The sequence below is a fragment of the Dermacentor albipictus genome, unplaced genomic scaffold, assembly GCF_038994185.2.
Source record: "Dermacentor albipictus isolate Rhodes 1998 colony unplaced genomic scaffold, USDA_Dalb.pri_finalv2 scaffold_11, whole genome shotgun sequence".
NCBI lineage: Eukaryota > Metazoa > Arthropoda > Arachnida > Ixodida > Ixodidae > Dermacentor > Dermacentor albipictus.
This window is the reverse complement of record NW_027225565.1, coordinates 9,850,174-9,864,449: the sequence shown is the minus strand read 5'-3', so window position 1 is coordinate 9,864,449 and position 14,276 is coordinate 9,850,174. Positions and strand designations below refer to the sequence as shown.

The 14,276-nt window shown below is 45.9% G+C and overlaps 1 protein-coding gene and 1 long non-coding RNA gene across 6 annotated transcripts in view; one reads left to right on the top strand and one right to left on the bottom strand.

The window, feature by feature from the left end:
* Positions 1-9,381, bottom strand: part of LOC139051323 (LIM homeobox transcription factor 1-beta-like) — a 287,776-nt gene extending 278,395 nt beyond the window's left edge. For 2 of the 5 annotated variants that reach the window (XM_070528330.1, XM_070528331.1), the window contains exon 1: positions 9,074-9,381. In XM_070528330.1, coding sequence (XP_070384431.1) covers positions 9,074-9,117 — 44 coding nt within the window. In that variant the 5' untranslated portion in view covers positions 9,118-9,381. Of the gene's footprint in view, positions 1-1,496; positions 1,579-1,628; positions 1,696-9,073 lie in introns of those variants that run through there. The other 3 variants (XM_070528334.1, XM_070528333.1, XM_070528332.1) reach the window with 3 other exon arrangements.
* The window catches only part of LOC139051324 (uncharacterized), a 342,324-nt gene that overhangs the window by 124,455 nt on the left and 203,593 nt on the right, over positions 1-14,276 (top strand). The gene's annotated exons all lie outside the window — the stretch shown is intronic.

The window sequence follows — 14,276 nt, the reverse complement described above, 5'->3', positions numbered from 1 at the left end:
TCTGCAGAAAAACTATGCGTCACCCTTCGCCAGCGACGTGGTCAAGCCGCGCTCACGAGGGTGAGCCCGAAGAAGATCACTGGTGTCCGGCCCAATTAGTCAAAGCAATTCAAAGAGAAAAGCCAGAGTTATTGACAGGAAGGGCCCACTGTTAAATGATGCGTGAAGTTATGACCCTGAAGAATTTTGGACTTGATGCGTTACAACTGAAGACTTAAACACGGTTTCTGAAAAACATTGCTGTTGTTCACAAAAGGGACATTATCTCCGCAATTATCAATGAAAATTTTCAGCGGGATATTTCGCCCAATTGTTGTAACACATCTTTAGCCTCTACACCCGCCGTGGTTGCTCAGTGGCTATGGTGTTGGGCTGCTGAGCACGAGGTCGCGGGATCGAATCCCGGCCACGGCGGCCGCATTTCGATGGGGGTGAAATGCGAAAACACCCGTGTGCTTAGATTTAGGTGCACGTTAAAGAACCCCAGGTGATCGAAATTTCCGGAGTCCTCCACTACGGCGTGCCTCATAATCAGAAAGTGGTTTTGGCACGTAAAACCCCAAATATTATTATTAGCATATACTCAACTAAAGTAATTTTGTTACCTTAACTGGATTTTTAAAATAATATAATATTCATTGCCATATTACTTTTATATGGAGAGGAATCCCGCTGCAGTAAGCACCTCATAAATAGCTCGTTTGGACGGTATCATAACGTTGTGTCCCTATATATTAATTCAATGCTAACGCATTACCGTCTACAGTCATCGTAAGATGGGTTCCGCCGTATTTCTTGCATTTCGCGCCCATCGAAAGGCGGGACTTCTCTTTGGCGCTTCCCTAAGAACCCTAAGCGGCATCTAGCACCGCCGCCTCGAAGCTTGCGCGTGGCCTCGGAAATGCATGGCGCGCCGGTGCGTGCGAGCGCTGAGAAACGCGTCAGGTGACAACTGGGCTCGTCTTTCGCGAGTCATTCTGGACACGCTGCGCCATCTCGTGGCACTGCCTAGAAGCTCGCGCTTGGCCTCCGAGAGGAGAAGCGTTGCGTGCCAGTGCCGGCGAACGCTGAAAATTTTTACCTCGCTTGCCACACACTTAGTGGGACATACTCAATGACTTAAGTTGGCGAAAGATTCAATGAAGTGCGGCGCATACCCAGTGAATTCATGGCGCAGCTCGCTGAAGCATCGGCGCGAAAGGCGTTCCTTGAAAAGCGACACATACACAATGCATTTGTGGCACAGTCTGCTAATGCGTCGGGTTGCTGTTCTTGAGGAACTCTTGTGACGTGGGTACGATGCCGCTCAGCATGGGAGAAATTTAAGTGATCTTTTTCATCCGGCATATTCCCATTCACACGTAGCTAGTCCCCCAAGGTGGCGTCAAAGACGTTCATTGAAGAGCGGCTCATACTTGCTAGAAGATGCCCAGTGACCAAAGTTGGTGGCATCAAAGAGGTCCATTGAAGACCAGCATAGACCCAGTCGCACTTACCTAGTGCTCCAAGTCGTCGTCAAATAACTGCTTTGAACAGTGGTACCTAACCGGTACCGCATCTGCAGTGACCCATGTTGGCGTGAAATATGCTCTTTGAAGAGAGGCATGCATGTACACATTGGTACATACTCAGTGACCCAGGTCGATCCGATGGCTGATTTCGAGCCTTGTTATCTCAGCACAGCAGCCCGATGCTCTAACCATTTGACCACGGACCACCCAGTGACACAGGTAGGCATGAAAATGGTTAGATACAAAGATGCATAAGTACATAGATATATACATCGATTGATAGCCACTAGAAAGTGCATGAAGTACAAAGATAAGCACTCAACAGCCCTCGTTTAACGCATTAAAAAAAGAGCAGGATTTACCAGTACAGAAAGAGCAACAATCCAGCAATAACACAAAATGGAGAGGCAGAGTAAAGACATAAATGGTGATCACATTTAAGTTTTGCGTAACATTTTAAAAGTCGCTGGTTGCAGATAACATCATTCCAGTCCTTGAGCTGCATTATTTATAGAGGGGACATACTTGTATCAGAAATCGAAACACATATTCAACTAATTAACAAAACATTACTAATTAAGTTCATAATACATTAGTTTATGGTACATATTGCAATTTACAAATTGTAGCCAGTGAGCTTGCAAGGCGTATCCAAATAGAACGAATTTCCACAATAACATCAGTTTGCAGATATGCACCACCAAACTCCTAGTAAAAATGTACTATTCTAGTTACCTTTTCAGGAAACGCTCTTTCAGGCATTGAAGCAAAAAAGTAACTGGAACACCTAAATATTTCATGCAACTCCTTGGGAAACAATACATCGAAGCTGGTGTTGTCCTGGTGATTCATTTCAAATGGATATGCCTTGCAGATTAATCAGCTACAATTCGTAGATTGCAATATGTGTCGCAGAGTAATTAAGTAAGAAATGAATTAGTGAATTTTGATCAATTCGCTGAATATGTGTTTTCATTAACCGTGTTAGTAATGTCCGCCTCTTCGTAAAATCCAGCTCAACGACAACAATTATGCAATCTGCCGCAGGCGGTCTTAAAGATTCCGTAAAACTAAAAAAATGATCACTCCGTATACGATAGGTCACAAAAGTGAAGTGACGAAGCTTGAACGCCACTCGATGGCCTGGAGTGACCGCTCGATCAGAAACTACGAGAAGACAACGAAGGAGCTAGCGCAGATAGAAAGAAGACTCAAAAGAAAGCACGAACCAGAAATAGGACATGCTTTGAAATTCTCAATAATAATAATAATAATAATAATAATAATAATAATAATAATAATAATAATAATATCAGCAACAACAACTTGGAGGACGCAGAAGCTTCGCCTTTAAGAGTGGAACCCTATAGCATTCAGAGATCTCTGACTGCTTCTCACGTTTCCCGGCAACTGCAGCTGATGTAAACAAAGTTTACCGAAAAACACTGGCGGCGAAAGCTATGCACGAATGGATGGAAACAACTTTATTCTGAATCCGGCAAATTTGACAAGCTATGCACGAAGGCGAGCGTTCTGGTAGAAATGCAGCCTCTTGCGCGAGCCAATCCCGGAGGTAGCGCAGAGCCGCAAAAAAAAAAGAACATTTTCAGGTAAGCTCCCGTTTCTGTTTAAATCATTATCATCATCACCATCATCATTATCATCATCATCATTTTCATGTTTCTGCTATTGTTTCGCATATTTATTATTTAAATCTGAAAAGATTTAACACAAAAGGAATGTTCTGTCGGTGTCTTGCTGCATGGCATTCGTTCATGGGCTGTCATTCTCAAAATTCCGAGGAATAACTTCGTCAAGAATGTAAGACAAGGTTGAGCAACTTTAGTGACAGAATAATGTGGAAATATCAGCTATATAACACGTATATACCGCATGTCATATAGCAAGCCATGGCATATACATAAACCTAAATATATACGGCTTTTTCTCATAAACAACTCCACCGACGCCGGCGCCGACACCGGTTTTTCAGCTACATGGTGCGCTTAACGCTGTCGCCCTAATATTTCCCGCTAAGTGTGCATGGGTGAGTACGGCCATGCAGTCAAGTACTGTTTCAATATGCATCTCGATGTCCTCACACCGAAATCATAGAAAAAAAAGACACAATTCCTCGTAAAGCAAACAAAAGCACGGCGATAAATGTTTCAGAAGTGGCCGGCAACGATAATTTCTCTTAACGACAGACATAAATGTAAAAACTGTGTTTGAAAGTGGAACAAACTGCATATTTTTCGCGTATTCGCAAAGGCATTGGCCTAAGCAAAATTATCTTGCTCTAATTTTTTTAAGAGAATACATTCATTAGGAACCACATGTGACTGTATTCTCCTATGTGAAGTCCACTTAGAATAACAAAACAGAATGCCCATATTACGATACACTAAGACACCGACTCATTTTGTCAATAATGGCATTCGTAGGGAACATGGGGAATGTTGGGCACTGTTAACAACTGCGGGCACACTACACGGTCCTTTCCGACAGATTCTCGGGTAAAAAAAGATGTGTTTTTAATATGTCAGGGCATTTGCTCTGTGCTGTCGCCTGGTATTTTGCTTAGTAGTGTCGCTCCACATAATACCAATGATTTCATTCACACTGTTTCGGAGTCACATTTTAACTTTGCCCTGCTAATTTCACTGCTGTCTTGTAGTTCATACAGCACCACTGAAACCAGCAAATCGACCATTAGCTTCTCCCTCTGCCATCATGATGATGATAAGGTGAACACATCACACTTATCTGGTGACTCGCTCAGCTACTGCAAGTATTAGACGTCCCCATGCCTCCCAAGCCAAAGATACAAACTGCCTACAGAGTTAGCTGAAGGGCAACTCGCATCGCACGCTCCTGGCTTACATCTGGGAGGCCGGCTTGGACGCCCCGCCAGTGAATAAATGAGCGTGGCGATATTTTCACGGCCATCCCCTCGCAGGTCTGGAGGCCATCCCATCAACAAAGACGTTTTCACTACTACTATGCACCAACTATGTGCGCCATTGTAGGTGAGCATTTGTGCGAAAGCTTCCCATTCCTGAGACGATGAGTAGCCGGCAGCGTATTGCCACACCAATGTCTTCATTTTAAAACAAGAACAGTGCGAGAGTCAGCTACAAACGAAGCAAGACACACACAGCACTGTATGTCTGTCTTCGTTTGTCCCTGTCTCTCATGCTGTTCTTATTTAAAACATGAACTAACAGCATGCCCACGTCTCTTAACCTTCATGTCTTCTTCATTTTATAGTGTTCACCGTACTCGCGCTTCAGAACAGCACGATAACACAACGCGAGCGCTCCGTCACGTGTTTTTTTTTTTTTTTCATATTTCGCAGGCTTTCTTTGCAACCCGGAATACAGGACTACGTGACACGTATCATAAAGGAAACAACTCGATTGGTGGTTTCCGAAGGTGCTCTACGAATTTGCGTATCAAACTTGGGGTCCTCAGCCAATGTTTAAAAAGTTGGGTAATTAAACCTAATAAGTGAGTGATGGGGAAGATAGAGAAGTATGTCTGAGTTACTATAGGCTATTTCGAATAGTAAGCGTTGGGTTCAATTGGCTTCGGACGTGCCTTTCATTTTTAAATTTTTGCCTCAAGTTATGTGGGACACCCTGTATATACAAATGGTTCCACCTCACCTACCAGCTCAACTGCGGCATTCGTCGTTTCAGATAAGCAGGTTATAGTTAGATTCAAATTGTCACACAGGACTACATCTACGTCACCAGAACTTGCAGCTCTCCATGCCGCTATGGCGTACTTCACCGAAGAGCCGACAGAGAGATGGGTCGTATTTTGTGAATCTAAGCCTGCTCTTCACAGTATCAAGTCTGCATTACATCACAGAACTTACAAGCAGATGATACGTGACATCAGCGAAGTGCATCACCATGCTCTGCAAAGAGGGCACATCATTATCGTTCAATGGATTCCAGCTCACTGTGGCGTCGTCGGCAACAACCTTGCTCACAAGGCTGCCCGGTCTGCTCACGACCACACCCAGACACGTCCAACACGTCTAAGGCTGCTATTCACAGTATCACGTCTGTATTACATCGCAGAACTTACAAGCAGATGATGTCTGACATCAGCGAAATGCATCACCATGCTTTGGAAAGAGGGCACAACATTGTCTTTTAATAGATTCCAGCTCACTGTGGCATCGTCGGCAACAACCTTGCTGACAAGGCTGCCCGGTCTGCCCACGAAGACACCCGGACGCGTACAACACGTTTGGCGAGGTCGCACGCCTACTTGTACGCAAAAAGTCACAAGATCTCTGGAGTTCAAGTGCCTTCAATTGCCGATTGCATAAACTGGGCGCCACGCTACGGCTACAACTGCCATCTAGCCTTTCCCGTTTGGGAATGACCGAGAGCCCGGTGTGCGACTCCTGTGGGTGCGAGGAAACCATCAAGCCCCTTTTGTGTACATACGATGTACAACGCCTCTCTCTGCGGGCAACTTTAAACCGACTGCACTGAAGACCGTTCTCCGACTCAAAGATACTCGGACCGTGGCCACACGCGTCACTGGCACGAAAAGCGATTCGTGCACTAATACAATACTTAAAGTGCACCGGCTTAAGAGACCATTTATAGGGTCCCTGTGCATCCTCCCAAACGCACTCAGAGATCTTGGCGGCGGACGTGGAACGTCCTTTTTGCCCCAGGCGTCACCAGAACATGATCTTTTTGGGTGAAGGCAACTGATCAATGACGCGAAAGGTTCCCACATGCAGCAAGTTGTTTTTTCATCCACTATAATTTCCATAAATTTATCGTTTCTTTATTTCATTTATTAAGCACAAGTAATTTCCCGTATGTTGTCCTTTGTGCGAGTGTTTGTTGGCTTCTTATGATATGACTAATAAATGTCGGGCCCCTCGGCTAACCCCCGTCCTTCTCGGTTATATATATATGTATAGTTATATATATATATAACTTCTAATGGATGGTGGTTTGCTCCGAACCACCATCAGTAGACTTAACTCCACGAGCTGGTGCTTGTTCTGTGGTATTTGTGTCGCTGTGCGTCCTTGTATCAGTCGCGCTGTTTGAGTATAGTTCCGAAGATGAACGTACTGTATAGCGGTCACCAAGATGTTACTAAGGCGGGACATATGTGTCGAGTGAGGTCTGGACAACGCTTTGCAATGTAGTGAACGCTCTTTAAATCATGGATACAGGACCTTAAGTAAGTGCGTCGTAATGCTTATGCATTTATCTCACATTTACCGCTGAATAGCCACATAATTTTTTTTAATAAAACGCCTTTTTATTCGTTGAAGCTTCGAAAGTAACTGGACCGACAACGTAGTTAGTTCTTTGCAACGTTCGTAGACTAATATCCAGAAACTGGTATCATCCTGAGTATTCGTGAGATAGCGAACATCCCGGCTCCAGTTTGTAAGTTACAATATGTGCCGTAAGGTACGTAGTAAAAGATTAATTAGTTACATTTTGTTACTCATTATGCATTTCAATTTTTTCGAGCAAATGAAGTCCCACCCTTTGATCAATGTAGCCAAGGATTAGAATTGTGATATTGGCCAAAGGCGATTAATTAATATTGCTTAAAATCTTCTCAGAAACGCTCGGTATAACCACGAGTACCATATAGCGTGGAATGCTACCACTTCGTCGTAAAACGATGCTGCTCTGGCACTAGCGCTTCCTGAATGCCAAACGCCGCAAGGGCACTGACGAAGTTCGAGAGTCCGGTAAAAAAAATCTTGCATTCCTAAATGTTGTTCATTAGATTCTCTTCTTTTAGCGGCAGAACGCAACCGTCGTGTTGTGCCGTTTGACTTTTGTCCCGTGAAGCCGCGCTACTTGTTTTCTTGCACGACTTACTAACTTGCCAACGATGTTGTTAATTGAAGTTCTTAAACCTGCAATTTCTCGCACTAAGATGTGAGGGTCTGAAGGTTGCACTTTGAGGCTGGTAGCCGCTCAAGCATGAGATGCGGGAGATATAGAATAACACCATAAAGTGTGACATCTTGTGAAGTTTCTGCCACGGCTGCATGATGCCTCACTGCCACTGAACACAATGTGGCAAGACATTTCCATCGCCGATCTCACTCGTCGAGGTAAACACGAATTCCATGGCTGCAGCATATACGGCAATAGTCGTTTATGAAGCATCAGCCATACTACACCAAACTTTACACCTTTAAGTTGCATTCCATCTCGCCAAAAGGTTTCTGGACACTTGTGGAGTCAACTCTGCGCACGCTTTATTGCCGCTCAGGCGTAGTTATTGCCGGCGAAGCTTGAAAGAGTAAACGTCCCTCAAGCCGCACTGTAACTCGAATAATTATGTGAACATTACCGGACACGGGCATTTACAAGTTTACCCGCCGTGGTTACTTAGTGACTATGGTGTTGGGCTGCTAAGCACAAAGTCGCGGAATCCCGGCCTCGGCAGCCGCATATCAATGGGGGCGAAATGCGAAAATACCTGTGGTACTTAGATTTAGGTGCACGTTAAAAAACCCAGGTGGTAAAAATTATCCAGGAGTCCCCCACTACAGCGTGCTTCATAATCAGATCGTGGATTTGGAACGTAAAACTCTATAATTGATACGCAAGTGCGTCGACATAACGAGCACCATGTCGTATGTTTCTCATGCGTCGCGCTGTTCGAAATTCGGTATAACAAACAGGCAGACAAAGTAAACACTTCGAGGTGAAACATAGTCTGTAATTACCTCAAACTTACAATGCTACTTAGCCAATGCATTTTCATATCCGCAAATTTTCTTTGTACAGTATACAACGCCTTTTCCCTGTGAATGGGTATCACGGGAATAAGGGTGGAATATATTGAAAGAGCGCAGGTTAGGGCGTGTTGGTATTCCATAACTGAGGTTTTTTTACCGCACGAAAAGGGACGAGAGACAGTGGCAAGACGCGGACACAGCGCTAACTCCCAACAATTGCTTCGTGGAATAAAACAATTGTCAGAAGTTAGCGCTGTGTCCGCGTCTTGCCACTGTCTCTCGTCCCTTTTCGTGCGCTAAAAAAACCTCAGTTATGGAATATATTGACGCTGCTTCACACAGATAATTCTGCTCATATGTGCACTAGAACCTTCAACGTCTAACAAGTCGTACGTAATAAGTGACCCAAAATTGGCTTCCTCCTTGCCTTTCCGCTTGCTCGCGCGAATTAAATGTTGGTTTTGCGGACCGCTACCGCGCCACGAGCATTAGCAACTGCCGCATAACAAGACATTTACGGCGCCCGACAAGACTAGAAGTTATCACCGTTGTTGCGCTGAACAACATGTGTGATTTCACACTGAATACCACTTTTACGTTCCCATTGATTGAGCAATTCAAACATAAAGGTTACCAAGCGCTAAGTGCTTAGCCCACTTTGGTCAACGGGTCACCACTTCTCTTTAAAAAAGGCGTATTACTACAGGATAATAAGGAATACTGCTGTATTACGCTGGTAGACAGACTTCACGGCTAGGCATTGTAAAGGTAAACGCCATCATGTATAAAGAGGAGCAGCGCTCACCTTTGCATTTCCAGTACGTGTCTATTGACGTTTTCAATGCACATGATGAGATTCGTTGTGACGCTGGAAGAGAGAAGCCAAGAAGCATGCAGATGTCTCAGTGCACCGCAGCCGGCAGCGCGGCCCTGTCACACGCACAGCACCGCGGCACGTGCTGTGCTGCTGGCTTGCGACGCAGTGAGATGCACAAACCCAAGCGCCCGGCTGCCCAGCTTGCTCTTGTAACACAATCACAGCCCGCTGTTACGTCGACATACGTCGTTGGGAAAGAGCGCACATCGTATTCAGCGGTTGTCCATTGCGCACTACCTGCGCCTGAATGTACGCACACGAGCGCTTGTAACACACAGACAGCGAGCAGACAAAAGGACTCGGAGCCATATGGAACCATTATCGGTGCCGCTATCCTATCAGATTTTGCTACAGCGTTTCCTTCCCGTCCATCTCTGTGTCCCTGCCAGATAGCCTTATCGGTGCTTTGGCAGCTGTCCCTGTGAGCGACATTCTGGCTATGTGCTACGTTACTATCAAAATGACATGGCGTGGTATCCCTGCGCATCCTAGTGTGCTATTGCGTTGATGCTCACACCTTCCAGTTTTTTGCGATGCAGCGTGCGGAGGGTTTGTTTAACACATACTGTTGGTGCAGATGGTTTCAATAGACGTCTGCATATCCATAATTTTTTTTTATTTTTACTTGGGAGAGCGAAAGCCCTTACAATGCGCCTGATAATCTTACCGGAAGAACTATACATGGTAAAAACGGCCAGCACAGTTCAGAAGTCGCCATGTGTGATGTACGATCGGCAGTACGTTACCTGCACTAAGCCAGCTAGACAGAATTTTCCTTTCTCGCCGAAAGAGACGCTAAAGAAAGATGTAAATGCTACAAATGAAATCAAATCTTCTTGCAGTGAAGCTGTTAGCCCTTGGTTGGTGGTGATCTTCTGTGGGCTTGTTCTGTGCTCACCCAAAAATAGTATATATATATTATGGGGTTTTACCTGGCCAAGCCATTTTCTGATTATGAGGCACCCCGTAGTGGAGGACTCCGGAAATTTCGACCACCTGGGGTTCTTTAACGTGCACCTAAATCTAAGTACACGGGTGTTTTCGCATTTCGCCCCCATCGCAATGCGGCCGCCATGGCCGGGATTCGATCCCGCGACCTCGTGCTCAGAAGCCCAACACCATAGCCACCGAGCAACCACGGCGGGTGCCAAAACTAGTACCACCACCTAGAGGCCGCAGCCACTACGGGGGTCCTTAAACGGCAGCTGGAAAAGGGAACCAACCCTCCTTGAGTTTCCGCGTAACAGAATTATGCTTTCTCGTACTATCCGCGTCAAATGAAACGTGAACAGCGGAGTGCGTGGCCTAAGCATAAGTGAACGTATGGTGCGCGCCGTCCAGTCATCACCATTGACAGGCACGCGCATCTCATTTGGCCGCACGGCGCTCGTTTGGAAGTGAAAAAAAACAGCCGCACGCGCACGGCATGCCCCCGCCAGCCATCATCGCGGCTGCCAGCGATAACGCGCTGCGCAAGTTTGCCGATTGAAAGAATGAATGCATCGCACAAATGCCAAACCACATGAGCGAATCTATTATGACGACGGTGTAAACTGCACCGCACGAACCGTTGTTCGCGCCGATAGCACTCGTGATTTCAGCGAACTGTGCGACAACACCCGCCGTAAAGTGCAAATTTTAGCTTTTGTTCCCTATTATCTTTATTTTCTCGCTTTCGAATATAAGAACCAGAAGAGAAACGAAAATATCTCCGTATAGGGGGATCGCGCGGTGCGGCCAAACCGGATGCGCGTGCCTGTCAATGGTGATGACTGGACAGCGCGCACTATACCTTAAGTTATGCTTCGGCCACGCCCTCCGCTGTTCACGTTTCATTTGACGCTGATAGTACCTTCAAATTAGAGTCCGAAGCTTCCGTGTCTGTAGCTCATGTGTTAGTCGTACTTTGCGAATTTTCTGGCGGAATTTACTTTGAGAAATTCAGTTAGTTTAATAAGTCACTTTTACTAGACGGTGAGCCTAGAAGGATGAGGATGTATACTGCACTTCCGCGCAGACGCGTGCGTGAATGACGGACGTCGCTTGTGGCAGTGGTGCTTGTGTAACGTTGGCGACCGCTTCGCTATGCATCCACCTTCCCAGGATGGAATGGAAGCGGATTTTATTGTTTTTTTACATCCCAAGAATGCTTAGGAGTATGAGCAAAAAGTCGTCATAGAGGCTTGGCAACAAGAATTCAGTGATCGGACGCAGGTTCTATACTCATGAAGATTGAGGACCATCAGCGTGGTCGCTTGCTTGAACAAATGTGGCACCAGGTAAAAATAATCAGACCTGTGCATACTCTTAGTCCCTCACACGAGACTGGTGGCGATTGATCTTACGATCAAGATCTCTTCCACAGCTGAGAAAATTATGTGCTAATGTTCAGAATGTTTTATAGAAATAATAATTGATGAGCACAGTGCAAGCCTTGGGAAATATTCGGGAAAGATTTTGAAACTTAAACTATTCTTTTACAAGTTTTCGTGCTTTAAAGACAAACAATCCTTTTTGCTATCTTATTTCTGCTACCGATGCCCTACACTCGTGAGTAGATGCGCTTTCCTATTCTCCCGATCCGATCCTTTCTAGCTTCCCATTTTCTCCGGTTTTCTCCGGCTCACTCCCGGTTTATTTGTCAATTGATAGGACACGCTGCTACTATGACGCCCGCACTATCTTGACGAGTTTTTATCAGATATATTTTGCTCCCAAGTTGAAGTTTCCCTCTATGAGCCATCGCCGCCCCCTCCCCGAACGTAGACTCACGAACGAAGCGTTCATGCGTCTACATGGCCTCCGACATCGCACGCTCTACATCGGAGGTCATGGTTGTTAATTCTTGGAAATGATTCAGTCGGCACCCGCTGCCACTGCCGTGCGCTCGCGCAGAAGTAATGCAATGAAAGCAATGATTGAAACGGTCACCGTTTCGTTGTGTATTGTTCTTACTGTTGTTACTTTCAAATCGAAATTCTTTGGACATTATTGTCGAATACCTGGCAAGGTAATGAGTCGACAAGTTGTAATGTGCGCTTGTTGGTGTGACATCGTAAGGCGTACTATATAGAATAGAGAGAGAGAGCAGGAACACGGACACAAATCCTCCCTAACAAAAAAAAAACCAAACAAACACGTGTCAGCGGCGCATGCTGATTCACAACAACAAATTAATCGTCAAATTACAAGATCGCCGTTGAATTTATTGATTACAAGTAATTAATTACATGTAATTCGTTAGGTACAAGTCTGCCCTGGGGCAAAACTGGGTATGTGCAATACCCAGTTTTACACCTGGCGTGATAGAATATGTGCCACTCGGTATGCGCCCCTCAGTTTAAATATATTTCAATCTCATATCGTTATATCATATATCATTAGAAACATTGTCTCGCTTATTGTGAATATTGTTACGCGAAGAACGCGTCAGTGAGACGGGCAACTATTTACAGGTTACATTTAGAGTCAAAGAGTCAAAGAGTTTATTCAGACAACGTATGGTACAGTTGCCTAGGGCGCAGACCAAAAGGCAAGTGGATGCCTGACAAGGAGTCTGCGCCCTTCTTGCTCCTTACAACAGAAACGCCCTTCCTGCCCTTGCAGCGGTTGCAGCGCTGACCGGTTTGATTCACAGCGCGAGCCCAGTTGGTTCTTCCTCCTTTTTTCTAGAGTGATGGCGCCCACGCGCCTCGTTCAAACAATCAAATACCACACGCGTTTAGCATAATCCCCCGGCGGCAGAAGCGACGTCCTGGAGCGTCTAAATGTCATCACTGGGAGGGTGATACTGCTTGAATCGTGTAACGTGCACGATATCACTGCACTGGGAAGCAGATGGGGCGTCAGGGGTGATCTCATATATAGATCTCATAATCTCACGGCGAACGATACGTGTGACGTTCTCTTGAAATGGTCGTGTGGCGGTAAGAGGGGAGCGAGAGCACCTGGCAGGGGTGTTTGCGAGCCGGGAAAAGTGTGCTGGCTACCTCGAAGCGACGGCATTCTTTGACGATGGCGTCGACGGTAGAAACGTCGTTATAGACGAGCAAATTGAAGGCGTCGTCCGCGACGCCTTTTAGGAGATGACCCACCTTGTCAACCTCGGTCATGGGCTCGTCGACTTTCCGGCAAAGCGCGAGCGCTTCCTGTATGTAGGAGACATACGATTCGGTCGACGACTGGACACGGGTGGCAAACTCTTTTCGCGCAGCCTGCTGGCGACCTGACGGGTTGCCAAATAGGTCGCGAAGCCGCTCTTTGAAAATGTCCCAGCTGGAGAGCTCATCTCATGGGTGCGAAACCAGGCACGCGGTGTCCCGTCCATATAAAAGATGACATTGGCAAGCATGATGGTAGGGTCCCAGTGGTGGTTTTGGCTAACACGCTCATATGTGCTGAGCCAGTCGTCGACGTCAACGTTATTTTTGGTGGAGAATGTCCCAGGATCACGCACACTAGGAACCGTAACGTACGTTGCGGGTGGCGCCGCAGGTGTATGTGGCGACGGGGTGGTTCCATCGGAAGCCATGGCTGAGAAGACGACGATGCGGCTGCTTCGGAGCTCCGTGGCGAGGACGGGGAACGTTCCACCTCCACCACAATGTTACGCGAAAGACGAAGCAGTAAGATGAGCAACAATTTACAGGCTATATTTACAACAGTGGTTGCAGCGCTGACCGGTTAGATTCACAGCGCGAGCTCAATTTGTTCTTCCTCCTATTTTCTCGAGTGATGGCGCCCACACGCCTCGTTCGTACAATCAAATACCCCACGCGTCTAGCAATATAAACATTATACAGCGTATAATCTCTACATAGCCGTTCGATTCTATATATACCCGTTTTTTCCAAAGCGATAGAAACGCTCTTGTATATAAGATTGTTTAACTATTTTTCTAAGCAATCATTACTACACAATTTCCAGCATGGATTTCGTCAGCATTGTTCGACAGAAACCGCGCTGCTAAAGCAAAAGGAAATAATCTTAAAAACCGTTTCAGACAGTAATTTAACACTGGCAGTATACGTAGATTTATCGAAAGCCTTTGATTCATTACAGCATGAAATCTATTTGATAAATTGCAGTCATAAGGTGTACACGGCATTGCGTATGACCTCCTAGCTTCTTA